At 43.0% G+C, this 22,295-nt stretch overlaps 1 protein-coding gene across 2 annotated transcripts in view; it reads left to right on the forward strand.

Annotated features, from left to right (window-relative positions):
- The first annotated feature begins 2,205 nt into the window (after positions 1–2,205).
- The window catches only part of AGXT2 (alanine--glyoxylate aminotransferase 2), a 35,539-nt gene continuing 15,449 nt past the window's right edge, over positions 2,206–22,295 (forward strand). The window contains exons 1-9 of one of the 2 annotated variants that reach the window (XM_072824931.1): positions 2,206–2,373; positions 9,128–9,216; positions 10,477–10,661; positions 13,453–13,576; positions 14,657–14,751; positions 16,484–16,577; positions 17,228–17,321; positions 21,388–21,488; positions 22,059–22,151. In XM_072824931.1, coding sequence (XP_072681032.1) covers positions 2,286–2,373; positions 9,128–9,216; positions 10,477–10,661; positions 13,453–13,576; positions 14,657–14,751; positions 16,484–16,577; positions 17,228–17,321; positions 21,388–21,488; positions 22,059–22,151 — 963 coding nt within the window. In that variant the 5' untranslated portion in view covers positions 2,206–2,285. The remainder of the gene's footprint in view (positions 2,374–9,127; positions 9,217–10,476; positions 10,662–13,452; positions 13,577–14,656; positions 14,752–16,483; positions 16,578–17,227; positions 17,322–21,387; positions 21,489–22,058; positions 22,152–22,295) is intronic. The other variant, XM_072824932.1, reaches the window with a different exon arrangement.

The following is a 22,295-nucleotide window of genomic DNA, read 5'->3' on the forward strand; positions in this document are numbered from 1 at the left end:
ATTTGAAGTTAGTGGGAACGCGGTGTTTGGCTTTCCCACCCAAGGCAGCCTCTGATGTTGTTGGGTGCCTCTCACCATAACAATCTCTAAGCTTACAACCCTAAAAAACTTTGAGTCTTAAATCTTAAGCTTGCAGCCTACAGTGTTCACGAGTACGAAACTGATCAGAGCCCAGTGGAGCTGAAGAACATACACCCAACTTCAGGAGCTCAACATTTTCTCACCTCAGTTCCAATGGCATGACAGATTGGGTGCCCCAGGGACAGGCTCATTTCCGTGGCAGTTGGCCGTCTCCTAGTCACTCCCGAGAGCCCCCAGGGCAGAATGGCCTGGGAGCTGGGAGCCCACACAAAAGGGGACAATTTACATTGAATTTTAAACACTCTCTGTGCTTCTCTGGGACCCTCACTTCCTCTGGGCACTTGAGGTAAAGGTTGTTTCCTAGGTGTTGGTGGAGGGTAAGACCAAGCCAGTTGTCCTCCCTGCAGGGTGATGCAAAATGTGCACTTGTGGAGGCCGAGAAAATTAAGGCCATTCCACTTTAAGTTCAGCGTTAGCACAAGTACAGCCATCCCAGGCCCCTGTGAATAAGAGCTGAACTTTACCTTACTTCAGTTACAGGAAGAAAACAGCTTGCAGCTTAACGTCCTAGAAGGCCCCATATCAAAATGTAAACAGAACTAGAGGAATTGCTCCACCCCTTCTGGAGGTCCCCGAGACCAGTTCTTAAAACTAAGCTGAAACCCACCTCGGAGTCCAAGTCCCTGCTCCGCTGTGTCGGGTATACTTGGACCCAAGCTCGAGCTTGTAAATAAACCCTCGTGTGTTTGTATCAGTGTCGGCTCCTTGGTGGTTTCTCGGATTCACAATCTTGGGCACAACACACTTATGTGGTGTCACTTGTCCCCCACCACTGTTGCAGGGGGTCATGGAGAGGACTAGACCACTTGTGGCCCTGAGAGCTGGACCCAGGCTATTAGAAGGTCCTCACCCCCTCCTTTGTCCTTGAAATATATGTTCTGCTCATCTTTCCCACACTGAGAGCTGTTCCAAAGACGCTGCCTTGAGAGAGTATTGTTGAAACCATCTGGATAGTATACCTGAGAGATGGAAACTCTAAGAAAGAATCCAGTTATACCTAGATAAGGCGTCTGAAAGTTTTGCGATTCTAGTGGGTAGATGTAGAGATCTACTTGTCCTGTGGCTGCCCAAGACAAGCCTTGGACGTTCCTCTGCTTATGAAAGCTGCCACCTGGCAATCCAGAGCAGCCTGCCTTCCTCCCATCTCTCTGTGCCCTCCACGCATAGGGATGGGTTTGAGACCCAGCAACTCCTCCCTACCAAGCTCCAAATGCCCTTGTCACTGACCCCCTTAGGCACTGCCATGCTCAGGCACACTGACTCCCAGGCCGCAGCAGCTGGAAGCCTGGAAGAGATGTACTTACAGCAATCTGAATGGGTCTCAAAACCATGGCTCGGAGCAAAAAAGAAAGGACACATTTATATAACTTAAAAATGCATCCACTCCAAACAACACACATTTTACAAGAATACATACCAACCAAAAGATACATATTAAATACATGAAATGGTTGCCTATGGAGATTAGGAGTGGGGTAGGCAGGAGTGACAAATGGGAATTTTAGAAATTAAAATATAATAAAAATAAAGCACCTTGACTCCTCAGGTCTCAACTTCTTGCCCTGCTCGGATGCACAGCTGTCCAGAGCCCTCTTAGCTATTTCGTGTCCCTACTCCTTCCCCAGAGTACCCCCATCCCATAGTTCTTCTTCTCTTCCTTAAAGACCCTCAATACCAACAACACCAATGTCTCTCCATTCACTTCACGCATATCCTCCTTTTCTCTTTCCTATTCATAGGCCTCATTTCTCAATCTCTGACCACTTCAACCATATCTTGAGCCTTCCCCTCAGCAGCCACCACCACCCTCACAGAGAAACACCCATTCTGATGAAAACCCTACCGGACCAGAAAATTAACAAAACTGGTCCAGAAGGCCTTGACTTTGTTTGCCTGCCTTCTTTCTCTTTTCTCTCTGCCACCTTTTCTTTCCTATCCCCCGAGGCACTGACTGGCACTGCCCTGGAAGCTCTGGGGCTTGTCCAAAGTGAAGCCAATAACCACTCCATAACTCCCCCCACTCCCCAGAAGCTCCTCCCCTTCGATCCTTTGAGTCCATAGACTCAAAGTCCAGCTGGCCAGTGAGCAGTTGGAGCCCTTCCTCCGACCTGCTTCCACGGGTACTCGCTCTCGAACTGAGAGGGATGACTCCAGCCTGGAGACACTTGCTGAGAGCTTTGCACCAACAGACCTCCTCTCCCAGGACCCCCAAGATGTGCCCTTCCTTGAGCCGTGAGTGGAAACCAAGAGCACGTGGGTCAGCTGGGGGTCCCCGGGGGGGCAGGGCAGAGCTGAGCTCAGAGTCTGTTGCCTGGGATTCTGGGATAAGGCCTGGATGGGGGTTTGGAGACAGGCCATCTGACAGAGTAGTCCTCACCCCAGCAGATCCATGCCCCCTGTCAGTGCCCAGTATTTTGCAGTGCCCTCTTCTTGCCCTGGAATGAAATTCATGGATAATAAAACCCAAGTATGCACAATTTCAAAGTGAAAACAATGTGGTATCTTAGCTGTAATATAAAGAATAAACAGAAAGAAAGCAAGTCAAAATTGCTAGCTGCAATAAATAGATACTCAAGGATGATGAGTTCAGAAGACATAAAGCCCCTCATGAATTTCCACCTTGCCCCCAGGAGGTAGTACCATCATCTCAAGCAATGACAAGGAAACAGACTCAGAGGAGTGCAGCCATTTCCCCAGAGACACCCAAGAGCAAGGACTAGACTCTGAACCTTCTTCTTCCACACAGACTGTCTCTCCTGTGGGAACAGAAGGTGTGAGAAGACCTGGGGTCACCAGCCATTGGTGGCTTTATGTATTCTATGATCCGTGCTTGTGATTTTCCCTGAATATCTTCACCTCACCCCCAATTCCCCTCTGCCGAACGCTAGCATAAGCAGCTGTCTGCAGGTTTCCATATGCTCACAAGCCCTAATCGGGTACAGGAAATCATCTTCTGTCCCCCATTAGGATCAATGTGATCTTCATTTTCTCATCTTTCCCTTTTCTCTGCCTTTCCTTCCTCTCCTGTTTGTTTTTTATCCCCCTGTTTGCTATTCTTTGAAACTTAATACACCTCATGCTTTAGATGATTATTTCCTTTCATCTTCAACCAGACCTGTTAGTATTATTAACCCATTTCACAGATGGGGAGACAGAAGAATAAAAATAATTAAGAAAGCTGGTCAAAGACAGAAACACAGAAGTGACAACTTGGGACCTAAAGCCAGGTCTGTCTAACTCCAAGTCAGAATGATTCCACCAGACCCTTCCTAATCTACTCTTCTTCCAACCCTGTTTGGGTTTCTCTTTTCCCTCAGTCATGAGTCTTTTGCCAGAACATCATTTAACCCCATCATTTTCTGAGAAGGAGCTGGAATCACACCCAGAGTCTTGGGTTCGATAAGGAGGATATTATGCTGCAAGTACCAACTGCGGGCAAACCAAGAGAGAATGCCCTTTCTGGCCCCCCTTCCCTTTCCTGGACTGACCCCTGACAATTGTGGAGCTGGGCTTGTGGAGGCCGAGAAAATTAAAGCCATTCCACCTCAAGTTTAGCATTAGCACAAGTACAGCCATCTCAGGCCCCTGGGAATAAGAGCTGAACTTTACAGGAAAAACTGCAGAATGTCCTTGACAGAGAATCCCATATCAGAAAGAAAACAGAGCTCAGAATGCCCTTGACAGAGACAGAAAATCCTGTGTTGGAAGGAAAACAGATCTTAAGAAACTCTCCCACCCTTTCCCCCATATCGGAATGAAAAAAATTCCTCCACCCTTTTTGAAAATCCCCTAGACCAGCCCATAAAAACCCAGCTGTAACCCCCTTGGGGTCTAAGCCCCTGCACTGCTGTGTGGAGTATACTTGGGCCCAAGCTTGAGCCGGTAAATAAATCCTCGTGCGTTTGCATCGGTGTCAGCTCCTTGGTGGTTTCTCGGATACGTAATCTTGGCCACAACAGGCTGGTGGTAGCAGGTGAAGCTTACTGCCTAGAAATGTCTTGAACTATTACTGGGGATGCCTTAAGAGCTGCCCCAAGGAAACTACAGAAAAAAGGACCCTGGCAACCTTAGGCCATGTAGACATGAATGCCATGCTCTACCTGGCCTTTCAAGAACCTGTGGGGCTTGATTTCCGCTTTCTGACCTATTGTACCTGACATATTCCTGCTTGTGTTTGTTCATCCAAACACACATTCACTGACTACAGCCTTCTTAAGAACCTGCTGTGTGCAAAATATACATTCAGTCAAGAGTGCTCGAGTGCCTACTATGCACCCATATGTAGACCAAGCCACGGGGAGCAAGAAGCCATGGTTTTGTGTTGTATCCTAGTGGAGGAGACAGAGCACAAACAGACAAACCAATAAATACAAGAAAACATCCAGTAGAGATACGTGCCACGAATAAAACCAAATTGGGATAAGAAGATAGAAAAGTAGAATGGGGGAGGAAAGAGGCAGGGTCTGCGTGAGATGGGGAGGACACCAGGTATTAAGTGTTGACAGGTAGGTGAAGATAAATATGCTGCCATCCTAGTATAGTGCCTGCATATAGACTGTATGGTATTTGGGTAGGTAAAGTATTCAACTCTGCCTGTGCTTGATATGCACAATCACTTTGGGCAAATATGTGCACAGAGTTACAGAAGCAATTTGTTTGGGTGTAAAAGAATAGAGAAAATATCTCTTCCTTGCTAATTATAGTTGTTAAATGTATTTCATTTCTAGGGAGATGGGGTATGTGCTCAAAAGTACTATTTCCATATGTCTGCCTACTTTATCACAAGAGGGGTGCGCAGGAGGGCAGATGAATGGCAAATGATGCCATTTCCAGCTGAGAAACCTCCCAAGATTCTTGCGAAGCCTTTTCTAAGAAAAACATTAAAATGAGCCCTAAAGGGAGTCTCCCACCTGCTCTGCTCTAGGCAGTCCTTGCTGCCATCTGCAGAACTGACTTAACCCTTGCAAAGGGCCAGGAAGAGAAGGCCTGTTCCCAAAAGGCCCAAGAGGACGGATGGACCCATCAGCTTCAGAATAGGGCAGAGCTCTTGCTTGTGAATAACTGTCCTGCAACATGCAACTGCCCTGCCTCACACAAGCAAAAGGCATTGATGGGAAACATATGGAGAGGGGGAACTGAAAGAATCAGCAGGCAGGTGAGGAGGTGGGCAGGGGTGGGCATGAAGAGACATCAGGAAGGTCCGGCAGGGATAGAAATAACTCCTAGCAGGAACAGCCTCATAAGCAAGTCATGGCTCTGAGGGGGTCCTGCAGTCATTCTTTCCAGGCAGGTTATCTGCTCAAGACGGGATGAGCACTGGGTGTTATTCTGTATGTTGGTAAATTGAACACCAATAAAAAATAAATTTATTAAAATAAAAAAAAAAGATGTCAGATCCTAAAGAGGGGACACCTTGTTCACCCTTCAGAGGTCTTGTGCCCATCCCTTAGCTTCACTGGTGGGAGGCAGGCACCTGATGTGATTATCCTGTCACTGAGCACACACGGTTCAGAGGGACTGAAGCACTATAGATCAATGCCAAACGTCCTCTTGGGTAGGACGTAGGTGCTTTCTGGACACCTGTGACCATCTGTGGAAACTTCCTGCAAACGGTGGAAGAGTTTATGAAGGGAAAAGGATCCCCTCTTGAGTCTGGAAGCAGATGACATAACATTTCTCCCCAGCCAACCACAGTCCCTCAATTATCCAGACTACAACTTAGTCTCAACACACCTCCATGGTAGGCGGCATCTCTAACCCTCAACCCTACTGAAGTTTCTCAAAACTGCAAATGCCCGATATGTAATCTCTCCCTCCCTTGGCTCTTAGGTGAATAAGATCTTTCTTTTTTAATTCCTTGGCTACCCTAAGTAAATGAGATGTCTCAAGTGGCAAGTTTTCTTTTTTTAAGCTACGATTACACTATGCAAATAAGGCATAGTTAGCATTTTGATAAATCATCTTAATGTTCTATAACTATGTTCATTGTGTATTAAATAATGTATGCCTTTTTTAATTTGAAAGAGTGAGGAATACCTTGTTAAATACCCTCTCTCTATTGGAAACAGGCTAGGAATGTTAGAAAATTCTTTATCATTACAGAGAGAATATCCCCCTCCCCGGAATTTTCATATGCCCACAAAAATTGATTTCCCTCCCTTATCTTGCCACAACAGATTTTCACTTTTTGATACTATGATTTTTGGAGAGAGAAAACCAAGTTAGGGTGACACTGTTGTGGAACTCTGTGAGAATTAGGTAGCTGGAAAATTAAACCCAACTACCCACTTATAATTTGCATTTATTATACAACAGCAATTCTCCAAAGAGAATTCCACCTTTAAATGTCTTGGGATGTCCAGGTGACCTGGAAAGGAAATTAGTGAATTGAATGAAAATCATTAGCTACCATCTGTATTTAGCATCAGGCCTGAAAGGGTGACATCAGATCAGTTAAAACAACAAAAAAGAAATTTAAAAAATGCCTATACAGAAATAGACCTGGCATTTCATTTTATGAACCCAGATCACAGTCGTCCCTTCCCCTACTTCTCTTGGGGCTGTCTTTCCCCCCCACGTGTACAGCCCACAGGCGTGAACACGCAGACATGCATGTACACACGCACCCACAATCTCCAAGAACCCAAAAGTTTATTAACCCCCGACTCTTGTGATGTCCTCAAAACAGAGGCTAATTAGGAATAAAGAATGCAGACAATTATCCAGATATTTAGATTTTACATTTTTTTCTAGCAGATAATGAAACCTAAAGGCTTTTTGTTTCTTTATGTCCATCAGTTATTATCATTACTATTAGTTTTGAGTTTGGGTTGTTTGGTGAGAGGAGAGCTATGAAAGGCGATAACTTGTGAGGTATTATTTAGATTCACTTCTCTATTGACTTATCTTTTTCCTCCTTGGTTGCTTCCTTCCTTCCCTCTTTCTTTGTGCTATTTCTTCCTTCTCTTCTTCCTACCCTTCTTCCCTCTTTCTTTCCCTCCTTCCCCCTTCCCACTTTTCCTCCTTCTCTCTTTCCCTCCCTCTTTCCTTCCTTCCCTCTTCCTTCCTTCTCTCCTTCCTTCTTTCCTTCTCTCCTTCCTTCCTTCCTTCAGATAGGCTTTCATGTATTTCATTTGGAGCCCTCACTCCACCATCACATTCCTATCAGTTTGGTGAACGAAGGACTGAATAAACCTACCTTGACTGTTTGAAATTTGGGCTCTTCTTTATCAAATCCTTCTCCAAAACTCTGCCCGCCCCCTGGCCTACTTTCAGAATCCCTATAACTTTGGAGTCAAGAGAATTTACAACCTTTTCAATGGGCAGCTTCAATTGTGTAGGCAGGAAGAAGGGACTGAAGGAGTGAAGGGAATTTGAATTCTTAGAAACACTCAGAATATTTTTTTTTTCCATTTCAAAAGAGTATCTAATGCAGAGAGACACAATGGAAAGCTTTTCAAAAGGTGAAATTCTCAGAAAACTTAAGCTGTTTTTTTTTTCTCATTTCTATGCATGGATAGCCTAAAGTCACTTGTTTTTAAAGTAAAAGCAAATTAATGACATTAGTGATTATTTAGAGCAGAAAAGTGAATGAGATCTCTTTGAAAGAAAACATATTCAGAGTTGTTACTTTCCAGCTTCATTTAGAGGCATAATTGTTCATTGTGTTACTCAGGACTGTGACTTCATAACCACACAAAACACCAACATTTCATCTATGGATTCAAACCTTCATGCTGAATAAGAGGCATGATTTTCTCAGCTCTCTCCACCTGTAAAATGATCTTGATACTGACCTTGAATCTTCAAAAGCAACAGTATTCTTTTCTAAGAGTACTTACAAGGTCTCTAAACATCTCTTCCAGCTGTGATATTCTATAAATCCATTATCCTATCCCACTGCTATAGATAGGTCAAAGCCTGTGCTGGAAAGGAGAGGTGAAGGTGGCCAGTGAATGAGAAAAGGAGAAGTATCCTGGAAACAAACAAAGGATTGCAGAAGGGGATTGGGGGGGGGGGATGGGGTAACTGGGTGATGGGCATTAAAGAGGGCATATGATGAGATGAGCCCTGGGTGTTATACTATATGATGGCAAATTGAATTTAAATATAATATAAAGAGAGAGAGAGAGAGATTGAGAGAAAGAGAAGCAGGCTGGGAGCTAGACACTTGAAATTTCATTCTGGTTCTGCAGCTAACTAGCTTGGTGAGCTTAAGCAAAGTAATTCACCACTTGGGGCTGATTTCCTTATCTATAAAATGATCATTTTAACAACAAAAAAAATCTGAGGCCCCCTTCTAGCTCCAAATATAAATGATTCCTCTGCTTTGCCGTGGTTTGGTCTGGTTCTATGTTGTCATGGTCCTTATGCTGTGTTTTGAAGGAAAGTTTTGTCTTCCAGGTCTATTTGCATGTATTTGCTATTGTAGTACATTGCCTAGCACCTACCTCTCCTCATTCTCTCTAAGGATAGTCAACAGCCATTCCTTCATTGTTTACTGAAAGCCAACCTGTATCAGGTATCAGGAATGGGACTGGCACCAGGATTTGGGAACTATGCAGCTCAAAGCTTAGAAAATGCCTCTAAGATCTATTCCAGCAACACAATGTACCACAGTGGCAGAAGTTTAGTGGACTGTAGAGAGAAATGTAGCCCACGAGGCAGTGTGCAGGGAAGCTCGGGAGGGACCACAGGAGGAAAAACAAAGACTTCCCCCCAAAATCCCCCATGCTTTTGTTGACTAGATTTGAAAGAAACTCTTTTTTTCCTCCAGAAAATGTTGTATTGAGATACCTCAGTTTTTAAAACCAAACTAAAGATTGATTTGAACATCAAATGATGATCAAATGATTTGAACATCATATTTTTAAACTAAGAAATCAACCAAATTGCCTAAGGATCCTGATTCAAATTACTATAGGTGATTTCTATAAATGGGCTTTTTTACTGTATAATTGAGGACCCTAACTCACTTCACCTCTAGTAGGTGCTTTCTGGACATCTGTGACCAAGCTTGGTCTTCATACAAAACCCAGAATGCCTCCATGTGACTTCACACCTGAAAAATACCAGGTAAGAGTCAGAACTTTAGGAAAACCCAAGAAGGTGGTTCTTCTTGAAAGGGCTAAATTAATGGTTTCCCCAAGAAAGACCCACAGATGGCCCTGCCTGCCCCTGACCATAGCATCCTAGATACTCTATCCTTTAAGTCACTGGGAGCATCTGAACCCTCTTACTCCACCCACTCAATGCTGTTGCATGAACTGTGCATGTGTGAGTGAGAGACAGAGCAGAGACAGACCAAGAGTACAAGAAAGAGACTAGCGCTGTATCACAGGGATATAAATATAGATACACGCACAAATACACATATCACAAATGTGGTGGCACACACCTGCTTTCTAAAATGTTGTTCAGGGGCAGCCCAGGTGGCTCAGCGGTTTAGCGCCGCCTTCAGTCCAGGGCCTGATGCTGGAGACCCAGGATCAAGTCCCATGTCGGGCTCCCCGCATGGAGCCTGCTTCTCCCTCGCCTGTGTCTCTGCCTCTCTCTCTCTCCCTCTCTCTCTCTCTCTCTCATAAATAAATAAAATCTTTAGAAAATAAATAAATAAATAAATAAATAAATAAATAAATAAATAAATAAAAAAAATGTTGTTCAGGCTATCTCATACAGCAACGTGTGATCTGACCTGCAGGAGTCCTTCCCTCCAAAATAAAAAATAATAACTTTGCTCTTAGACTAAGAAATATTGGTCTCCTCTCTCTCTCTTCTTCCCTTCCTCCCTTCATCCCTCCCTTCCTTTACAACCCCTTTATCCTATGTAATACTCAGAGGTTAGAAATTATAGAGTCAATAATCAGGAGGGACCCACAAAGAAGAGAAGTATAGGAGAAAGTTTTGACAATGAAAGACATGAACACCACCAGCATTTCATTTTCTTTTCATTCTAAAAAAAAAAAAGAAAAGAAAGAAAAGACATTACTGCAGACATTTATTTCTAAAGTCTTTTTATTTTTCCTACAGCTTAAATAAATTCAAAGACAAGGCTTTCCACTGAGACGTAGACCATTTCAGCTTCCTTCATCATATTTGATCTAGAAAGGGTTGGAAGGGCCACATTAATAATTTCCCCTATGTGAGAGGAAGGAAGGACCTGGGGCAATGAGGACACGGGACAAATACACCCACTTGCGGGCACAGGACAGCAGCCTTACGCTGCTGGGTCAGTAGAGAGGAAAGACCCTGCCTTTGAACCTGCTGTTGATCTTGTAAGAAATGTGGAGGTGAGGAAAAGAGAGATCTTAACCCTTGCATCTTCCTTATCTACAGTCTCTCACCTATGAACGTGTCCTGGAGATCCACAAGCAACATCTTTCTCCCATACTGACGGCGTATTTTCCAAAGCCCTTGTTGCTCCACCAGGGTCACAAGGAATGGCTATTTGATTATGAGGGAAACAGATACCTGGATTTCTTTTCTGGGATTGTCACTGTCAGTGTGGGTCACTGTCACCCGTGAGTATCCTTAAAATTCCAGTGTTTTCACTCCAGAAGGATATGTGGAAAACAGGCTAAACGATGATGTTAGTGATTCAGAACTCTGGTTAAAAATTCTCTCTCCTGAGGCAAATCCCAGTCTATGGCTGTTCCCTGCTATAGCTCCCTGCTAGTTTCTGGGTAACAACAACAACAAAAATCTTAACAGTGTGCTTTCTGTTTTCTTGACAATGCAAGATTTTTATTCATTCTCATGCCGTGTGGCGTATACCATGTGATTGGACTGTTGCTGTGTATGTGTGTGCTTGTCTTTACTAGTAACAGCTTTCCAGAGAGAAGCAATGCACTGAGGAAAAGGCAGAAATAAGGGGAAAAGGCAGAAAGAAGGGAAAGGCAGGAGTTCTCAGAGACCTTGGGGGGCGGCTGTGGGGGGTGTGTGGGATGATGAAATGAGAAATCACTTCTAGCCTAAGGATCTTCCTCACCCCTGACCAATGGATGAGGAAAGAAAAGATGGTGAGAGAGAGAGATGTAATCATAGCTAAAAATTTGCATTAGAAATGTTTGGATCTACTAATCCTGAGATTCTCTGGAGCCTTGGTCATCCACATAAATGCCCTGGGCAGTTTCTTCTGTGGTCCTTTTGCTTTTGATGCCATTCTCTCATTTTAATGCCTATTCCTTCTTGCCTTTAATCATTTGGCCAACAAAACTCACATAAAGTGAGACCAAAATAAAGCAGCAAGCCAAAATAAATTGAGTAAATTCAGGTCCTTCTGTTAAAGCCGGAGCAAAGGGTCTTCCCCTCCAGCAGCTGTCCAGTGGTAGGAGCGACTGCAGGGTCTAGCCTCACCTATTCCTCCCACAGCCTCCTCCTTCCTGCCTCGGGAGGTACTAGTCCCACGTGAGGTCCTAACGAGCATGTAAAATAAACTTCCGATGCAGTGTAAAACACACGGTAAGCACACATGAAAGAAAGGAAGAACAAAGTAGAGAAAATTTTTTTCAATATTCTTATTAACGATGTTGGACATTGTCCCTGTTAGTGGGCCGCTCACTAGCTTTCCAGACCTTTGTGCTTCTCCGGATCTCCCTCTGACTCTACAGCTTGCCCTCTGACCTCCTGCCTCTGGGTGTCCCAGCCCTGTTCCTCAGCCTTCTGCTCTTCTCTCTAGCTCCTTCGTGCCTTATTACTTCCCCCATAGAACGGGCCCCACCTCTTTTCCCCCTTCCTGGTCAGTTAGTGACACTTACAGCAGCCTTCCCCGGCTCTGTTTCTTCCACCTTGACCCCTCGCCAAGCTACTATTGCAACTCTAATAAATCCAAAGTGGGCATTGGGATGCCCCACATTTCCCACAGCCTCCAGGACACCCCCACCCCATGATATTCCACCATCAGCTGAAATCTAGCATTACCAAGGCCAAACCCATCACACTCTCCACTATACTGTTTCTATTTACATATTCATTTATTCAAAGCACACATGTGCCTCCCACTCTGTGAAGGTCCTCTGCCAGGAGCTGGGTAGCCACTGGCTACATTTCTCAACTAATTCTAGAGTTTCCCTGATGTTACAGGCAAGAATGGTGAAGTCATCTCTGTCACATCCCTGCCTCTCACTTGCCTTTGCCAACCTGATACTGAGGTCTAGTTTTCCCTCCTCTGAAATGCCTCTCCTACTGGGCCCCCACGAAATCCCATTAACCCCGGCCTCCTAGGAGCCCTTCTCTTCCCACACCTGGAAGGCCACCTGGCCCTCCAGGCTGGCCTCACCATTACCGGTCTGCCCCCCTCCATTCTACCCTCATGTGACTTACATGTTTTATTTTGTTAAACAATACTTTTATCAATTATCTCTTCTGCTTAAGAGTTTACTAATATTTTGCAATTTTCTGAAGTGAATCATGGAACCCTGATTGCAGGAGAGGTTAGTTGGTAAAGTGTCCCATGAAAAAATAAGTTTTAAAAGCACTTTAAACTATAGCTCCCTCCTGGAGAGAAACAATGCTTACTTGACTAACAAAAGTACTGTTAAGTCCTGCAGTAAAGAAATCTGTTTGATCTGGTATTTCTCAAAATTATTTAATTATTATTTATTTAACCACTGAACTGATTTTTTTTTTTTGAACAGCTATTAATAACAAACAGAACTGGTGTTTAACTTTAGCCATTGCTGTCCTTTAGAGATCTAGTTCAAACATCCTGTCCTATCTTTCTAAGACATTCTTAGTCAGGTCCTACGTATCTGTCTACAGTTAGTTCTTACTGTCCTTCAACATGAACCTTCTGATCCTTCAAAGAATATGGTTTCATAGCTACAAAATGTTCACCAACACTGACCACTATTAGGAGTCAGATGCTGGAATCTCCTTTGAAGGAAGAAGTGTTGCTCCTGTATACATGTACACAATAGATTCCTTAAAGAATAAATGAAAAGACACCCAGGGTGACATGTGGTCATCTCTAGTTTCCAAACTGCTCAAAGGGTATTTGACACGAAAACCTAAGTAGAAGAGATTCTATGTCCTAAAGTAGGATTTTTTTTTCTTCCAAAATTCCCTAAGAGATAATCATTTGGTCTCCATTTGAACACCTCCCTTGGTGAAGAACCCATTATCTTTAAAGGCCACCCATCCCATTGCCAGAGAGCTCTACTGGTTAGAGTTCTTTCTCATGTGTGGATGAAATCAGTCTCTTGAAACCATTTGAGAAATAGCTATATGTCTGGGTTCAATGGCCAGTGTGTGTGTGTTGGGAGGAACATACCCACTGGCAGCATGGGGAACTCTGCTCTCCTGTTTATCCAGGAAGGTAAATGCAGTGGCACAAAAGCAGCTTGGGCGCCTATGGCATACAAGTACCCTTTTCTTCCACCCTCCAATCCATGAATTTGCAGAGAAGCTTTCAGCACTTCTTCCTGAGCCTCTAAAGGTATGACGTTCTCGAAAGAACAGGAGTCTCATGATCCCAGGAGAGCTGCCCAAGGAAGCAGGAATATGAACAGGGAAATTGGGTCATGCATTGAACATCTGAAATGGTGAGCTGATAGCCAAATCTGAAAGGAATCAAAGAGAAGATAGGAATTTACGAATTGCTGGTGAAGCCAGCCAATGTTCACTCATCATCTCCAAGCCTCTGCCTCTCCTTGGAGGTTATCCTCGCTGCCACCTGTCTGTAAAAGTCACTTAGCCAAAGCCCCAGCCCTCCTCTATGTACTTTCCTCTATGTTCTTCGAGAAGTTTTCATCTCTTCACTGCAGGGCCCCTCTACAAAGTTATCTGCATGTTTCCTCTTATGGAATGGAGCCATTTTTTAATAAAATTAATATCCCATTCAGTTCATTCAATCTAAGATGCACTTAGTCTTGCTAAATTGAGATGTTTTCTGCATCTGAAATGACTGAAAGTTTTTTTAAACTGAACAGAGATGTTAAAATGCTGGCCAAGATTTGCATTTCCAGATTCAATGAGTTAATATATGTAGTACCTAGAACAGTGCCCAGTACCTGGTTTTAGCTTTTATTATTATTTTACTGTATTATCTAGATCCTCTATTCATACACACTGAACAGACAGGCTGGGGCATCCTCTCGGGCTGCAGGATCTTGGAGATGGCCTTGTCCAAGCCTTCAGAATCTGGTTGACTGGTTGAGGTTCAGGAGCTAAGCAACCAGTCTTCAGATCCACTCACCCACTAACCAATCACTCCATACCCTTCAGCGAGTCTCCTCATCTTGGCATTTTGCAGAGCATTGAATAGAGCCAGTGAAAGCCTGGGATGTTTCATAATTGGGATAATTCTTAGCCATTTTTTTTATGTTTAGCTGTTAGCAGCTGTTGAGTGAAAAGCAGTAGAATTAATGTAGTAATTCAATGATCGGACTGCTTGTCTGAAGGTAACTCTCCTTGATTATTAGAGGTTGGGATATACAGTCTTTAGCAATTTTGAATTAATCAGGTCAAAAGGAAATAAACTCATCTATGAGGCCATGTGTCTTCTGTTTCCCTCCAGGTCATTTTCTTGGTGAACAGTGGCTCCGAAGCCAATGACCTAGCCATGCTGATGGCCAGAGCACACTCAAAAAGTACAGACATTATTTCTTTCAGGTAATCACACCTTGGAATAACCAATTTTAATAACACTGACTTGCTCCAACACTAACTGTGCATTTTTAAAACATAGCCCAAAGGGGAAGGGGGCTTTCCCAGGAGTATCATTCTAATTTTATGTTGTTGTTTTTAAAAGATTGTATTTGTTTATTCATGAGAGACACACAGAGAGAGGCAGAGACACAGGCAGAGGGAAAAGCAGGCTCCCTGTGAGGAGCCTGATGCAGGCCTCTATCCCAGGACCCAGTAGTCATGACCTGAGCCAAAGGCAGACACTCAACCCCTGAGCCACCCAGATGTCCTAATTTTAGGTTTTAGAGCAGAATCAGTCGAATGAATTTTATGACTGAATAACTCCATCTAAATTGGCCTGATACAAGGCAGGGTTCCCTGACTTGGGTACAAACAGCTTGGAGTACTACTAGTTATGTCATAGATCATTCTATAAAATTAAACAGATGGTCATATGACAGTTTTTTTAACTTTGAAGGTATGCCAAGTGGTGAATGACTGGTTGATACCCATAGATGTTCTATGATATGACAGAGGGCCCATTTTCATCTCTGCTTATGCTAAAGAGCCCTCTACTTCCTAGTGTCAGCTGCACTAGGTTTTTACCTTTTATTTTCTTTAACTTCAGAGGATGCATGTTTCTGCTTCTTCAGGTGACTTTTGAAAATTGATAATTTAATAGATTAATTACAAACACTTGGTAGCTATATTAGGATTAAAAATAATAGAAAACTAAGCATTTTGCTTGCAGTTGCCTCCTTTGGGTAATTTTATATAGCACATAGAAATAGGTTCTTATAATAAGGTTTATGTCAAAGAGTGACTTAGTAAAAGTAGATAGAATGAAGAGAGTCCCATTCTGTCACCTATCTGGCCATAATTTGTGTCTCAATTCAAAATATTTGATTACCACAGCTCATCCGATACTGCACATCCCATATAAAACATACATGTAGTAACTATAGGCATAAGGAAATGTTTATTATCAAAGAAATACGGTAATAAAAAATGTGATTGATGTTTTACCCAAATAAAGATAAATGTTGATCTATTCAAAGCAGTCATGTGTTACTATGTTTCAACACGTTTGTGTCTCCTCCTTCAAGATAAATGACCATCCTTTTGAATAGTCTTAATAGTCATAAATCCTCATGTAAGGGTGATTTTGATTTGGGGAATTGTCAAAACCCAGTTGAAGCCAAAACTGGTGATTAGGATGATTTATACTAAATACGGTAGTTTCAGGTTCAAAGAGAAACAAAACCTATGTTTCTCATATGCCAAATAAAGTGGCTTATGTGGCATTTATGCAACAGCCACATTACAGGAACAAAGATGTGGCTTCCCGAGGTCACTGTTTTGAAGACTAATACTCACTGAATATATAATTACTGGCATGTTGCTAAAAATGAGTCTCGCTATTGAAAAGTAACTGAGTAGGGCAGTGATGAAGATTAGAGTTATTGCCCAGATGTCCTCCAAAGCTTCCTTTCCCAGTTTCAAGTCTATGCCCCCAGAAGAAAAGACAAAGAAGTAAATCCTCCTAGCATGGCCTTAGAAGATTTCTTAGAACTCACTAGAGTTGCATTTTAATAGTGTTCTATTTTATCTCCCTAGCCTTCATGGATCTTCTCTTTTGTCCTACTTGGCATTCCACAGGCCAGAAACCAAAGAAAAATGAACCTAACCCCATCTTCTCACTGTTGCTTCTCTGCAGAGGAGGCTACCATGGGGGCAGTTCTTCCACACTTGGCTTGACAAATGTAGGGCCCTTCAAAACGGAGCTCTCCAGTGGGTTGGGCTGCCAATCAGTGAGTTTTGAGATTTTTTGTCTTATTTCTCTAAAGGCTGCTGGGTATATGGTATGATTGACCAGATTGTCCAGGTATTAGGATCAGAAATGAATATAAAGCCTACCATTAATCAGGGGCTGAATTTGACTTAGTTGAACCAAAGCCCACTTGGAGGAAATGTTTATCAGAAAGGCCTCCAGTGTCTGAGTAACATTTAATGATAGAGACTTTTAAACTCTGTTTTGCTTTTAAATAAAATCAAGTAAATTACAAATAAATGCATTGAAATTAGTTCTCAGAGCCTTGAAAGCATAAGATTCCTATAGAACCATCTTTGTACTCACCTTCTGTTCTCACCTGCTATGCCCATCTCAGCAAAAGAATCGGATATGATTATTCCTACTCTTTCAGATGCTCGTACCTAACTCTTGAGCAAGTTGTTTCCAGGCTGACACGAAATCAGTTTCCTTTGTGAAGTGCCCACATAACTGATTTCTAAGAAAAAAAAATTATCTTTTCAAACCAAAATATTAGGGTTTTATCCTAGGTAGGAGAGGAGTCTCAATACCAAATTAAGAAGCCCTCTTACGCTGATCAGTATCACATGCTCCTCAAATTGGCTACCTAGTCTTCACATTTTGCCAAAATCCTTCTTTTGTCATTTACAGACAATGTGCCCAGATGTTTTCCGTGGCCCTTGGGGAGGAAGCCACTGTCGAGATTCTCCAGTGCAAACAATTAGGAAATGCAGCTGTGCACCAGGTTCAACTGGGCAGGGAGGGAGGTGTGTGGTGGAAGGTCGGGAGGGGTAAGCAAACTAGAGAAAGGCTGAACCATTCCTGAGTGAACGGATCTGGGGAAAAAAAGGAAAAGGGAAGAGCCAAAAGAAACAAAACCAGAAAGCCACTTCCCCACTCCAACCCCTCCTAACACCCTACCCCCCCCCCGCCCCCCGCCCGTCAAATCAACGTTTCTCATGCCTGCTACCTACCACTGTGTTACCTGACCGTGAGGAAGAGCATCTCATGCTAACAGGGCTAAATTAAACAGATTAGCACTTGGCACTTAATTAAAGGAGCTCTGTTAGCTCTATTAGCAATAGCTCTGCTATCAATTTTAAAAGAAAACAAAGTTGGTGGGGTTGTTTACCAATTCCCAGTGGTGAAAGGGAGAGGAAATGAATACTTTTAGCAATCTCAAAACTCCAGTCAAGAAGCTCCCCCAGGGACTCTGAATGCCAGCCAAAATGAGAGCTGTCAAAACTTAAGGCCATCCCCCAAGGCTGCTGACATCTCTTGCAAAAGTTTTAAAGGCATTCTCCAAAGGAAAGCTTCCACTCACTTACTGCATTTTTATTTGCATTCTTTACCTATTCTTACCAAGAGAGGAGGCGTGGAAGCAGAATCTTCTTTGCTAATCAGCAGGTCTCACCTCATGCTTCTTGGCACAGTTCAGCACCTCTGAATAAGCTGCTCCTAAGTAGTGCGGAAAGAAAGAGCTAAATGCTTCTGCCGAAGATATCTGATGGAATAGTCTGACTCACAGGGCTGAGAAAAAGAATACAAATGGAAGTCTTCAAAATCAGCTTTGAAAGGAAGAAAATTCACAGGCTCCTTAAAATTCAGATGGGATAATGGCAAAATGGAGGTAGGAGGATAAAAGAATGAGCCCTGAAAGAAGATGTCTTGGTCACAGAACTTAAAACTGTAAGGAAATTTAAAGCTATATATACAACTCTCCATTTTATTTTTTTTAATATTTTATTTATTTATCCATGAGAGACACAGAGAGAGAGGCAGAGACACAGGCAGAGGGAGAAGCAGGCTCCATGCAGAGAGCCCCATGTGGGACTTGATCCCGGGACTCCAGGATCTTGCCCTGGGCCGAAGGCAGGAGCTAAACCACTGAGCCACCCAGGGATCCCCTACAACTCTCCATTTTTAAAATGAGGAAACCAAGGTCCACACCTGGGAAGCTGGAGAGCTAGGACTTAACCCCAAGCCTTCGGACTCCAAACCAGTGCCCCTGGCCTATGGCCATCCTTGTTTACACTGACATCCCAGCAGGTGAACCCAGGGTGAAAATAATTCCCCATTCTGCTGCTGGCCAGGATTGAGAAGACCCTCGAAGTGAGGAGACCTAGATGCTGCTCCCAGCCCCGGTTGGTTCAGCTATGAGCAAATGCTCCATCTTTGCTTCAGTTTTCTCATTTGTAAGATAGAGATAGCAGTACCTGCCCCCTGTCCCCTATTTCCAGGCATCATAGATCAAGAGAAGAGAGCTTTCTGTACAGGAAAGCAGATAATAGCAATGCTAAGTGTACCCCTAGAGCCATACCTGTGTGTCCTACCTAGATGGCATCAAGAATTAATATCGGTTTCATGCACCTCATAGACTTCAATCTGACCACAAAACCACGAGCACAGAGCTTAGCAGGCAGAAGCTCTCAAGAGATGGCCATTTCCCTCCATCCCCACTCTGTGTCCCCCCCCCTTTCCATCCTCTCTGCCTCTTCCCTCTTTGAGGGCTTCTTGGTTCTGGGCCAGGTTAAAAATACTAGAACCCCATGGTCATCTCTCTAGGGGCATCTGGAGGCTAGATGATAGTGACAGAAACACATTTTGGCTTCTCTGAACTGTTGTCCTTGGCATATCTGAGGTCAGCTGTTTTCTTAACTCATATCATCAAGAGACAAGGCTGATATAATATAAAAAGGGACGGCGGCCTCCTCCAGGGCTTTTGGGAACCGAGAAGTGTCTGGTCTTTATCGTAAAAAAGCAGATTCATATGTTTGCAAGTGTAAGCCAACGTGTAAGTACTTTGAGTATAGAAGATTCTAGTTCTCAATTCCTCTTAGGGTTCGTTCGCTGGGCGCATACAGATGCCAATCTTGGTAGAAGTTCTTTCACCTCCAGATTATGTCATCACGGTCCCCATGGGCATAAGCAGAGGTCCATGTTGTGAGCCTGATGTAGCTATTGCCGTGGTAGATTTCATTTCCTTCCTCTGTCCTTTGGTGAGGATTTTGTCTTTCCAAGTGTTCTTTTCAGACCCTGAATTTTAGATGTAACCTGTGATGACATTCACCATCTAATGCCCACTGTCCCACAATGTACCAGGCCATGGACCAATCATGTCATTCTTCTTCCTTCACCTTTTGTGAAATGAGTTTCTTTTCTCCTTAAGAATTGTTCTTTCTTGGCCTTTGACTCTATTTAACTGCTTCTGTACCTCTGGCTAAAATAAAAACTCTTCCATCTCTACTCTGTTGCTTGCATGGTATCCAGGAGAACATCCATTCTTTAAACCCTTGGTGTTGTCATGGTGACGCCACTGCACCACTGTCTCTCTCCAGAAGCAGCCTGACCTGGAGTTACAGCAATGAGCTCAGGAAGGAAATGCAAAATGTGAAATGAAATAAGAAGCTGATTACAGCAGGTGACCCCTCTCATCACTGAATTTGTGGTCAGTGGGAGACAAATCATGAAAGGTCTATCACAGGCTTAAGCAAAACCTTCTCTCTCTGTTTTGTCCAAATTTAAGCCATTAGGGTTGATTATGCTCCACCCTTGATTTCTCTAGTTACAGATAAGCTTGCTAAATTTCCAAATTATATTTTTTGAACATATGATCCACCCTTTAGAGTCATCTTTGGATGTTTCTCTTCTTTTCTTAATAAAAATTTAAAAATCCAGGCTCCAGAGGCAGAAATTTATTTGGCTAGTATATCCTGCTCATCAAACAACTTAAGCGATACTAAAAATGTGCTTTCTGGGGTTGATATCCTTTTCATTACTTCTTCACACTTCCAACCTCTAACTCCAAGTAAGCAAAGACATCAAGTACCTCTCAAGCAAACTTCCCCAATGTCACGTGTACGTTAAAGTCTGTTTAAGGCCAGGCAGTATTTTTCCCATTTTTAAATGAAGATCTGAAGTATAAAATATAATTTATGCTTCAGTTTTGATGACGATGACAGAAGTTTTCTGTCCCTTATCTCTAGACTTCAAGAACTAAGACTACATCCATGCATCTAAGCAAGTACTAGGATGGGAGGTGGCGGCTCTCCTCCCAGATGGCTTTCAGTGTCCCTGGGGCCAGGGCTTCCGTCACATCCACATGTCCCTCAGCACCCCTTCTGCTATCCATGGATATGGGTTTAAGTTCAGAAACTGTGTGGTGCTGTTTAGAATCAGGGGTGTGGATGAAAATTCTGAAGGTTCAACCAGTGTAGATGTAGTTGATCTGAGACTCTTGGTATTCCAGAGAAGGCTTCCTCTCTCTTGCTCCCATGTATGAACATTATCTGGCTCTAGTACATTCTTCTTTAGACCAGACTCCAATTGTTCTATAAACATATTTATTAACTCTAAAGACTGAGACACTCTGTAGCTTTAAAACTGTACATCAGATTAAGTGGCAATAAAAGGTAAATAGAGTTATTTCCAAATAGGTTAAATCCACACTCCAATTATTTTTGAATTAGATCTACCCAGTTGAGAGGACAAGTAACCTTAGGTGAAACAGCTCTGTATTCCAGACTCAGTGATACTTCGGGGCATTTCTTCCCCAGATGGAAATGACTGAAGTGGTTTGTTTATGTCTTTATGGCTATCCTCGTCTTTCTGCTCAAACCAAAGTACAAGTTGTTCTGAAAGAATGTCCCCTCTTCAGAATTCTATATCCTCACATTCTGTTTACTGTATTCTCAGGATTCTAGTCAATCTACTCATCCTATTTCCTTTTTTCTATGGTTTCCCATTCTTCTGAATGCCATTCTCACATCTTCAAATGCTGTTTCGTTTGTTTGTGTTTCTTGTTTTTGCAGACTGCTGCCAAGCAAAAGACCAGTATATTGAACAGTTCAAAGATACTCTGAACAGTTCTGTGGCCAAATCAATTGCTGGATTTTTTGCAGAACCAATTCAAGTGGGTATACTGACCTTAGACCTTAATTGGGCTGACTTTCAAATTATCAGAGCATTTTAATTCATATATTCTAGAGAATTCCAAAATATTTAAGTGACCATTGCTGCGTCCCTCTCCAAATTCAATTCATTCTCTTGGCTCCTTAAAAAAAAAAGAGTGCCCTCAATTTTCTACTGACCTTCAAAAACTATCTCCTGTATTCTTGGGCTGAACAGATAGATGAAACTATTGAATTCCTAAAATTCTGAAGAAAAGGAAGCCCCAGCAATCTTTAGTTGCTTAATACCCACACTATCAGGGGGAGCCTTTCTCTAATGTTACCAAATCCCCTTAATCTACTTTGTTTCTAATCTCAGAAGAGAAAAAAGTTTTGTGTCTTTTTCCCAAAAGTCATGGCACAAGAGTAATGGCCCCTCTATTCACCCATAGTTGGAACAGTTCTAAAGACCATTTAAAAAATTGCTGGTATTACTAATGCTAATGATGATAATGATCTATCTTCTTTCATTTTTTAATAGTTTCAAAGGGCTATGCTGTTATTATAGGACTCCCTGGTTTGGTCTTTTGCAGGGGGTGAATGGAGTTGTTCAGTACCCAAAGGGGTTTTTAAAGGAAGCCTTTGAGCTGGTGCGAGAACGAGGAGGCCTGTGCATCGCAGATGAGGTGAGTGGCTGTGGAACAGGGTGATGTAGAGAGGGAGAACAAGAAAGGCATAGGGAGAAACCCCTTCAAAGCCTCCTCTGCAATCCAAGACAAAAACCTCATCTGTGGAAATTCCAAGATGTGGGTATGAATTAATGAAGCCTT

This window comes from Canis lupus, chromosome 4 (genome assembly GCF_048164855.1).
Source record: "Canis lupus baileyi chromosome 4, mCanLup2.hap1, whole genome shotgun sequence".
Lineage (NCBI taxonomy): Eukaryota > Metazoa > Chordata > Mammalia > Carnivora > Canidae > Canis > Canis lupus.